Genomic DNA, 11,092 nt, shown 5'->3' with positions numbered 1-11,092 from the left:
AAATATAAAGTTTATAGAAAACAATATAGAGTGGCAGGATCTAAAATTTTACCTGAACAATATTATAATATTTTAAGAAATATATTTAAAAGGGCTATTGGAAATATTACAGGAAAAGTAGATGTAATTATACATAATCCTAAATTAAATGTACCTTTTCATGATAAAATGATGTCAACTAAAACTGCTTTTAATGAATACATTGATAAATTATCTAACCAAATTGAATATAAAGAACTCGATATAACAGAATGTATATTTGATTTTAATGTCATCGAATTACCTCATGGTGGTAGACACAAGGCTTTAAAAATGTATTCTGAAACAGATCCAGCAAAAAAGAAAAGTATTTGTCAAATAAAAAATGATGATAATATATGTTTGGCTAGATCAATTGTAACAGCTTTAGCTATCCAAAATCCTGAACTGTTAAGTGATAAATTATGTACTGAAAAATTATCAAGTAATGAAATAATTTATATTAAAAAAGGTCGTGTTTTACAAAAAACATTAGCTATAAAATTACATGATGTATGTAAAATTCCTTTAGAAGTGTGTAGTTTAGAAGAAGTTAAAATATTTGAAAAATGTTTAGACATTCAGATCAATATAGTTTGTAGAGAAAATGGTAATGAAATTATATATAATGGTGATTATAAATCAACATGTATTTTTATATATAAGAATAGAAATCATTTCGATGTCATTACATCAATGACAGGATTTTTAGGTAAGAATAATTATTGTAATTATTGTAAAGTGGGTTATAAACGTTCAAATCAACATAAATGCCCTTTAAAATGTGATAGGTGTTTTGTTGAAGAATCTAATTGTGAAGGAGAGGAAATATTTTGTAAAAAATGTAATCGGAAATTCTTAGGAGAAAATTGTTTTGATAATCATAACAAGAAAAATTCAGAAGGTTTTACTGTTTGCAAATTACTATGGAAATGTCTAAAATGTAAAAGAAATATTAATAGAAATGAAAGGAAAACAGAAGAACATATATGTGGTGAATATCGTTGTAATAATTGTTGGAAATGGGTTATGAAAGGTCATGAGTGTTTCATGAAATATGAAAACAGTAAAGGAGGTGTATGTGAAGATAATTGTGTAAAAAATAAATGTAATAAAATAGATTGGTGTAAGAAATGTAAAACAGGAAAATACTTATTTTTTGATGTTGAAACCAAGCAAGATACAGGAATTCATGAAGTGAATCTAGTTATATGTCATGATTTTGATGGAAATGAAACAGAATTTAAAAATGAAAACGATTTTTGTGAATGGTTATTTAGCGAGGAACACGAAGGATATACAGTTATAGCTCATTATGGAAAAGGATTTGATTTTCAATTTTTAGCTAAATATTGTTTCAAAAAGCATATTAAAGTATTTACAATTTACCAAGGAAATAAACTAACATATATGAATGCTTATGGTTACTATATAAGATTTATTGATTCTATTAATTTTACAATGTGTGCACTTAAAAAATTTCCTAAAACATTTGGTTTAAATGAACTGGCCAAGGGTTATTTTCCTCATTTATTCAACAAACAAAAGAATCAAAATTATATTGGTAAATATCCAGATAAATATTACTATGGTTATAATTATATGGTTGATGAAGACAGGAAAAAATTTGATAAATGGTATGATTCCATTAAACATGAAACTTTTGATTTCCAAAAGGAATTTATAAAATACTGTAGATCTGATGTAGATATTTTAAGAAAAGGTTGTTTAGAATTAAGAAGATTATTCTTAGTAACTGTGAATATAGATCCGTTTAAATATGTAACTTTAGCTGGTCTATGTATGGCCATTTACAGAGATAAATTCTTGAAAGAAAACACAATAGCTATTGACGAAATTGTCATTCAAAAAGATCAGTACAGTAAAAAATCAATAGCTTGGTTAGATTACATATCAAAAAAGGAAAATATTAATATACGCCATGCTTTGAATGGAGGAGAGAAAAAATTACAATTAGGTGAAAAATGTTATAAGGTAGATGGATTTTATAAAAATACAGTATTTCAATTTAATGGATGTTTCTGGCATGGATGTACCAAATGTTTCACTAGAACAAAAGTAAACACTGTTAATCAATTGCTCATGGAAGATTTATATAAACAAACTAAGAAGATCAATAAAAATATAATTGAAGCAGGTTATGAATTGGTAAATATCTGGGAGTGTGATTTTGATAATAATAAGGATATGAAAAATTACATGAAAAAAGAATGGAAGAGAGATTTTATAGAACCTTTGAATCCTAGAGATGCTTTTTATGGTGGAAGATGTGAACCTACCAAATTAAAATATGAAATGAAAAGTAATGAAAAAGGCAGATATATTGACGTATGTTCTTTATATCCTACTGTAAATTATTTTGATAACTATCCAGAAGGTCATCCAATCAAAATATTTAATCCTAAAAAATACGATGAAAATTGGTATGGATTAATAAAATGTAAAGTACTTCCACCTAGAAAATTATATCATCCAGTATTACCTTATAAAGAAGAAAAATTAATATTTTCATTATGTACAACTTGTTCTGAAACAATAAAATGTAATCATTTCAAAACCACTTTAGAAAAGAAAAAATGTAAGCAGTGTTATGAGATAAGAAATTCTGAGTGTAAACACACTGATAACGAAAGATGTCTAATAGGAACGTGGACTACCGATGAGATCAGATTAGCTGTTAAAAAAGGATATAAAATATTGAATATATATGAGGTTTGGCATTTTGAAAATAAAACAAATGAATTGTTTAAAGAATATGTTAAAACGTTTTTAAAGATTAAACTAGAAACATGCGATAAATGGAAAAACAATTTCAAAAATGAAGAAGAATACAGACAAATAGTTAAAGAAAAATTAGATATAGAATTAGATAAAATTGAAGAAAATCCAGGTTTGAGATTCATAGCTAAAATATGTTTAAATTCTTTATGGGGTAAATTTGGTCAGAGAAATAACATGAAACAAACTGAATATGTGATGGAAATTGAAGATTTTTATAGAATTATTCTAAATGATACTATTAAAGATTTGAATATGAATTTTTTGAATGACGATTGTGTGGAAATGAGTTATAAAATGAAAGATATATTTGAAAAAAATAACTTCAATACTAATATATATATAGCTGCTTTTACAACTAGTTCTGCCAGAATTAGATTATATGAAATGTTAGATAAATTAGGAGATAAAGTACTTTATTATGATACAGATAGTGTAGTATATATAGACGACGGAACCAATAAAATTGAAACGGGATGCATGTTAGGAGAATGGACTGATGAATTGGGAAATGATAAATATATTACATCTTGGATAGCTGGAGCCTCTAAAGATTATGGGTATAAATTAAATGATAAATCTGTATATGGAAAAGTAAAAGGATTTAAAATGTCTTATCAGAGTGAAACCATATTAGACTTTGATAATAGGGCTAAAATAATAACAGGTGAAACAGATTATTTGGATGTAGAAATCAATCAGTTTAAAATCGAAAAAGATAGAAATATTTCAAGTATTAAAACAAATAAACGTTATACCTTTGGATACGATAAACGTAGACTTTTAGATAATTATGATACTGTACCTTTTGGCTTTTAAAAAAATGTTTCTTAATAAATGGATAAGATTACAGTCATCCTAAACATTCAGGGATTTATTTTTCCCAGTCGTAAGATTTTAAGAGAGATAGGATGGGTTCATTTAAATTTACCAATCGGTGAATATATTGGCGTATTTACACCTAATTGTGAATTGAATGATCAAGAATTGAAGATTGTACGTAAATGTACTTCAGAAGTACACGGATTAAGATTTAATAGAAATAAGAATAGTTTATGGATAAATCATCAAGATGTAAAAAATTATATAAATAACCTATATCAACTATATGGTGGTACATTTGCTTATAAAGGAGGTATTTTAGAAAAAGAGATATTAGATGAATTGAATATACCATCTATTGACATTGATGTACCTAAATGTACTAAAATTTTAGGACCTGGATGTTCGTTATACAAGTGTATGTATTACAGAAATTATATTACAAAAAATGTTTCTAAATAAATGGAAGAATTTAATGACCTCAAACGATTTCCTGAAACATACAAATTAAATGAACTCGAGATAGGTAAATATAATTTAATATCACTGAGAAAAATAAATACAAAATACGGTGACTCTATTATAGCTAGATTAGAAGTAGACAATGATGAGAAAGATTTTTATCTCTCGAAATGTCATGGTGAATTATCTGATAAAGCTATAAGAAAAATTAATAGTGGAAAATATATTTTTGATTTTAAAGGTAAAAATAAATATTACGATTATGAATTGCATGTAAAATAAAAAACGATATTTTCAATAAGGATTTTTAATAAAATAAAAAAATATTAATATAAAAATAAGAATTTTTAAATATACTGATATTTCATATAAAAATGTAAAATATAGGCCTATTTTAATTTTTTTTAATATAAAAATAGGAAATCAATAGTAGTATATAGGGAAGGGCAAAAGTGTCCTGTAGCCCCCCCCATATACTACTGATAGCCTCAAAGCCCGATTTGGCAAGGATGACCTTTTGGTCGAAGTTTATGTTAGGGAATTGTTGAATCTCATAGTTTCCGTTCAAAAGCATGAAAAGATATCTATGACGTCCCTTTATGACAAACTAGAGTCATATCTTAGCTTTAGAAACGTTAGGTGTTACGACCGAGAAATGCGCTTCAATACTATTCCCTATGGTAGAATCTTGTTTCCAAGAAGAGTTTCTAAAAGCCTGGAACCGAAGTTCTTCGCGCGTTGCTTCAGTTGACGCCAAAGAGCGATTAACAAACATCATGGCTTTTCTGAAGGCAGAAACGGAAGGTGAAGAAAGAATTAATTTGGCCATGTCAGGTTTTGGCTTGGGATCTGATGAAAAACGCCTACCCTTTAAAAAGAAAGCAAGAGATTTGCCAACAAAAAGATTTCCAACAGCAGCAAATCTATTGACTACAGATGTAAAAGATTTGAAGAAAGTGTGTGTGTTTTGTTCAGGGAAACATAAAAGTTCAGATTGCTTTTCCGCTCGAAATATGACTTTAGCTGAAAGAGAGAACATAGTAAGAGAAAGTCAATGTTGTTTTGCCTGTTTAATGCAAGGACATCCAGTTCGTAAGTGCAAAGCTTTTATAAAATGTGTCATATGCGGTAAAAGACATGTGGTACTAATGTGTGAATCTTTAGCTGCAAAAAATCGTGAACCCGATAAATCTGGGCAGAAAAGTGAAAGTTCTGAAATAAACATGTCCAACATCACGTACGGTCAGAAAGTGTTCCTTCAAACTATGAAACTAAAGCTGATATCTGATGGAAAAGAAATTGTGGTGAGAGCAGTTTTAGATTCTGGATCACAAAGAACATATATTTTAAAAAATTTGGCTGAAAAGATGGAATATGTTCCCTTGAGAAAAGAAACTCTCATACACTCTTTGTTTGGTGGTCATAAATCAGATAAATTTGAACACACGTGTTATAGAATTAGATTAAGGAATCCAGAGAATAACTTGACTTGTAACATGGAAGCTTTAGATCAAGCATCTATTTGTGATACTATAACACCTGTTAGCTTTGGACCCTGGTTAAAAGAGCTTGAAGAAATGAATATAAAGTTGTCAGACGTCGGAAATGAGTCACAACCAGTTCAAATTCTGCTTGGAGCTGACGTAATAGGAAAACTTATGACAGGAAAACGAAGAGTTTTGGCAAGTGGATTAGTAGCAATAGAGACACTATTGGGATGGACTTTAACAGGGAAAGCACCTGAAAATGATTTACCGTCAAGCAACGCAATGTTGGTTACTTCACTTTTAGTAAAAGAAATGGATATTTCTGAGCTGTGGAGATTAGATTCTTTAGGAATAAAAGATCCTTCAGAACAAAAATCTAGAGAGGAAATGCAAGAAGCCTCAATGGAACATTTCTTAAATACAGTGAAAGTTGAAGGAGACGGCCGTTTTATAGTTAGTCTGCCATGGCTTGATGGGCATTTGCCTTTGCCAGATAATTATGATTTGGCGTTAAAGAGATTGCAAATGACAACACGCAAGTTGAAAACCGAAAAATTGTATGATGCCTATGGAGAAGTGTTCAAGGACTGGGAGAAAGAGGAAATAATTGAAGAGGTTCCAAAAGAAGACATGGGGATACCTTGTCATTACTTACCTCATCGACCTGTGATAAAGGAGAGCAGCACAACTAAAATCAGGCCCGTGTTCAATGCTTCTTCTAAGAGAAAAGGAGTTCCTAGTTTAAATGATTGTGTAGAAAAAGGGTTAAATTTGATAGAAGTAATTCCCTCAATGATAAATAAATTTCGAAGATATCAATTTGGCGTAACAGCTGATATACGTAAGGCTTTTTTGCAAATAAGTCTTTATGAAAATGATAGAAATTTCTTGCGATTCTTATGGTATGGAGAAGATGGACAGCTGAAACATTTTCGTCATCGAAGAGTTGTGTTTGGCGTTTCTTGTAGTCCGTTTTTGCTGGGAGCCACTATTCAATACCATTTGAATAATAAACTAGAAGAAGCAGTGAGAGGGAATGAAAAATACCCTAAAGAGATTATACAGGAACTAATATGCAGTTTTTATGTAGATAATTGCCTCACAAGCGTGAAAACTGAATTAGAGCTGAAACAATTCATAGAAGTTGCTACTAATATTATGGCTGAAAGACAATTTGATTTACGAGGGTGGGAGTCTACTAACCCATCAGAACCCAATTCTATTGAGACCAATATTCTGGGAATGAAGTGGAATAGACAAAGTGATACTCTGTTAATTAATATTCCTGATATGAAAGACACAAAACATGAAAAAATCACCAAAAGAAGCATTCTAGCTGCCTCACACAGAGTTTTTGATCCTATGGGGATAACTAGCCCGGTATCGCTACGACCAAAATTATGGTTACAAAATTTGTGGAAAGCTAAAATTGGTTGGGACGATAAAGTTGACACAAAAACACGAGAAGATTTTACAAAGTGGCTAAGTCAGCTTGAATATCTGAAGCACATAGAAATCCCAAGGTGGTTACATTGTGACAAAGGTTACGAACGCATTTCATTACATTTCTTTTGTGATGCCAGTAAATTTGCGTATTCCACAGTAGTTTTCCTGAGAATAGAAGATGAAAGCAATGTTCAAGTTCACCTGATACAGAGTAAAGCAAGAATCGCACCTAGCGGGAAAAAGGAAACAACGATTGCTCGACTTGAACTTCTTGGTGCCACAATTGCAGCTCGTCTATCTATTGAAATAGTAAAACAGTTTCAGACGGACAAAGTTCATTTCTGGACAGACTCAACAACTGTATTAGCTTGGCTTAAAAGAGAAGACACATGGGGTGTATTTGTGGAAAATCGAGTTCAAGAAATCAGGAAATTGACTCCAGTAAAAGCATGGAGGCATTTGCCCGGATCTATGAATCCCGCAGACTTACCAAGTAGAGGTTGCTCTGCTCAACAACTTGGCAATTCGAAGTGGTGGGAGGGCCCCAGCTGGCTATATCTTTCCCACACACAATGGCCTGCAGCAGCTGACGAAATATCCGTTAATGAAGAAGAGGTAAATTTGGAAAAAAGAAAACAAGTAGTTATTTCCATGGTAAATATTGAAGTATCGGAAATATGGTGTAATTACTTTTCAACATATAGCAGAAATGTAAGAGTAGTAGCTTGGATTCTACGTTTTGTCCACAACGTTTCACATCAGGATAAGTTGAAGGGAAATTTAGTCTGTGAGGAGTTAACAAAGGCCGAAAGTGTGATTTTTAAGTCAATGCAAACAACGCATTTCCAAGATGATAAATTTCTCGCCAAAATACAAGCTTTTCGAGATAAAAGTGATATTCTGAGAGTAAAGACCAAACTTGTACATAGTGATGAGAATGAGAATTTCAGATGTCCAATCCTTTTACCTGCTAACAGTGTTGTGTTAGAATTAATCCGTGAAGAGCATATAAAAGCGATGCATGCAGGTCGTTCCATCTTACTCTCAAGACTCAGAGAGAGATACTGGATTCTTAAAGCTAAAAAGTTAGTAAATAAAGTTATTTCCAAGTGTGTGACTTGTAAGCGTCATCAAGCTAAACCAGTAGAAGTTCCGTTTGCGCCCCTTCCAAGAGAAAGAGTTACTCAGACAAAAGTTTTCCAAGTGTCTGGTGTGGACTATGCCGGTCCTCTGTTTCTAAAATCGAATGAAAAAGCTTGGATCGTTTTGTTTACCTGTGCTGTGTACCGAGCAGTTCACTTTGAATTAGTACGGTCACTCACTACAGATGCTTTCATTCAAGCATTCAGACGATTTATCGCAAGAAGAGGTAGAATATCGGTCATTTACTCGGATAATGGAAAGAACTTTGTAGGAGCAAACAATTATTTAAAGAATTTAGATTGGGACAAGATTGCTGTGTACTCAACCGCTCAGAAAATAATTTGGAAATTTATTCCACCCACAGCAGCATGGTGGGGTGGATGGTGGGAGCGGATAGTTGGAATGCTTAAGACTCTTCTGCGTCGTGTGTTAGGTAAATCTGTTGTGGATTATGAAGAACTAACTACAATTTTATGTGACTGTGAATCGGTTATAAATAGCAGACCATTGACCTACATTCACGATAATCCATCTGAATTAGTGCCTTTAACTCCGGCAACATTTATATACGGGGAAGGTAGCAACAGCAACGAAACTCCCGATCTAGACCTTGTGAATCGAACCTCTATGTTGAAACGTGTGAAATTTTTGCAAAAATTACATGAAGATCTCAAACAAAGATTTAGAAATGAATATCTTGCTCAGCTAGTGCACAAGGGAATAAGAAGGAATGATGTTATAAACATCGGTGATATTGTTTTAATAGGACAAGATAATGCTCGACGCATAGATTGGCCTCTTGGAATTGTCTTGGAGCTTTATCCTGGAAAGGACAATATTCCTAGAGTAGCCAGATTAAGAACCTCTCAAGGAGAAAGGATCCGACCTTTCCAAAGACTTTATCCTTTAGAGTTATCAGCAAAGAACGATATGGATGTTCTGGAAAAGTCTTCAAAGAAACTTAACTTGGAAGTTGATAATATTCCCAAGTCCGTTGATGTGCCTGATAATTTGGAAGTGAATTCTCCTATCAAAGGCAGATTGGGAAGAATCATAAAAATTCCACAACGTTTAGATTTATGAATTTTTTGTTATTTATATAATGACTGAATATTTTTTTTAATTCGTTTCATATAAAGGTGACCAATATACATGAGTTAGTTTGTATTTTAAAGAAATGCTAACTGTTTGTTCCAAAGTGTTATTTATAATATCACTTTGCAAGGTGGGAGTATGTTTAAGATTTTAAGTCATTAGCGTATGTATATTTGACCGAAGCGCTACCTTTAATTTTCTTTAGATTTATTTGTTTTAATATTTCACTTTAGGTTGCGTGGCAACCTGAGATAGTTTTTTGTTGTTGTTCTTTTCTGTTGTAATTTAGAATTATAATTTTTAGAATCCGTTTTTGATGCTAAATTATTTGTTATTAAAAGATTAAAGTTTTATAATTGTTGTCATTCATCTGTAGAACTTGTAGTTCATTTGATTGATTTTATTTAAAAGGCGTCCGCATTATTTATTTTCACTTATTAGCGACATAAACAAAGTAAAGGAACCAGTAATAAACCTTCAACTCGTAAAAGAACAAATTCAACCTTTGAAAAAAATCCATCTCAGTTTTAAAACCATTCAACTTCCAAGTGTACTTAGTGAAAACATAAATCCAGAAGAAGAGATTGTAAAAGCATTTCAGCTGAAAGAATAAATCACCGTCCCAAAAAGATGAATACATCAAACTGAAGAGAGAGTAAAAAACAATGAAAACAAAGTACAAAGCGTTGAAATCCATCTTAGAAAAAGCAGTTATTTTATCACTTTGAGTCACGATAAAACTTGTTAAGTTCCAATGGCAGTGTCTTAAGTTCAAAAGAAAGAATCTATAATATTAGAATTCTGTCATGTGATCAGTTTCCAACATTTTCATTCGTCAAGACACATGAGGTGACTTTCCAATATTTTGATTGGTCAAACCAATTGGTGCGACTTAGCAATTTTTTTCATTGGTCAAACGAATCTTATGATTTTAAAAAAAATCGGGCTACCATAAGCACAAAATTATTATATTATGTATTATATTTATTATTATATTATGTAACTTAAATACAGTCATTCAGTTGCTCTGGAAATGTCTTCAGTGTAGCATTGTAACGTTCCTTCTTTATTGTGGCTTGATAAATTAAAAAAAGAAAAATACTTAATAATCTTTCTCATGCAAGCGAAAACAAAATGGTATCTCTTTTTTTTTAGAGAAGGAACATCTGAAACTCATCGGAAAAATATTTGTAAATAAACAGAAAAAATATGTATCTTCTTATTAGAGTTAAAGCCTAATGCCTGAGAAATAGATTTACTAAATTTAATGACATAACATGAAAGGCCTATTTAAACTTTACATTCCATGGCTATAAGAATAATATTACTTCAAAATTAAAATATGCAAAAAGTATACATAAGCTCATTATTTTATGTAATTCAATTTCGCAAAAAAAGTTTTTTGAGAACAATTTTTATCAAACAATTTTAAGTTTCAATAAAAATCATTATTTATAAACTAAAAAATGCAAACTAAAGAATTCTTACAACAACAAAAAAACAATTCTTCAAATTAAAATAAGAAACTTTTATGTTTCTTTTTGTTTTGTTTTCTTATTCATAATCGAAAAGAATAGATAGATAGAAAATTATCATCAAATAAGAAAAAAAATTATTTACAAGTGGAATTTTTTATTATAAAAATTATGCTTTATACATCCGGAGAATTCCAAAATGATATGAGTGAAATATTTAAATATAAATATTTACAAAGGTCTCTGTTAGTGCTTCAGTGGTGGTTATATATATAACATTTTTTATAGTTATCCTCCTTGAACAGCACCATATATTGAGGAAATTTTAATCCAATCTTGTCTGGT

The 11,092-nt window shown here is 30.8% G+C and overlaps 1 protein-coding gene across 1 annotated transcript; it reads left to right on the top strand.

Moving 5' to 3' along the window:
- Window positions 1-4,778: 4,778 nt before the first annotated feature.
- On the top strand, window positions 4,779-9,260 carry LOC147816607 (uncharacterized). The gene has a single exon (XM_087157021.1). It carries the CDS (start codon window positions 4,779-4,781, stop codon window positions 9,258-9,260), a length of 4,482 nt encoding a protein of 1,493 aa, XP_087013147.1.
- The last annotated feature ends 1,832 nt before the right edge of the window (window positions 9,261-11,092 follow it).

This window comes from Parasteatoda tepidariorum, chromosome 1 (assembly GCF_982258835.1).
Source record: "Parasteatoda tepidariorum strain Cologne lab strain chromosome 1, Ptep-v5.0, whole genome shotgun sequence".
Taxonomy (NCBI): Eukaryota; Metazoa; Arthropoda; class Arachnida; order Araneae; family Theridiidae; genus Parasteatoda; species Parasteatoda tepidariorum.
This window is presented reverse-complemented; position numbering and strand designations above follow the sequence as displayed.

Bases quoted from the DNA above. Each gene is read 5' to 3' on its own strand.
- LOC147816607 (XM_087157021.1), top strand. From the start codon at position 4,779: ATGGTAGAATCTTGTTTCCAAGAAGAGTTTCTAAAAGCCTGGAACCGA.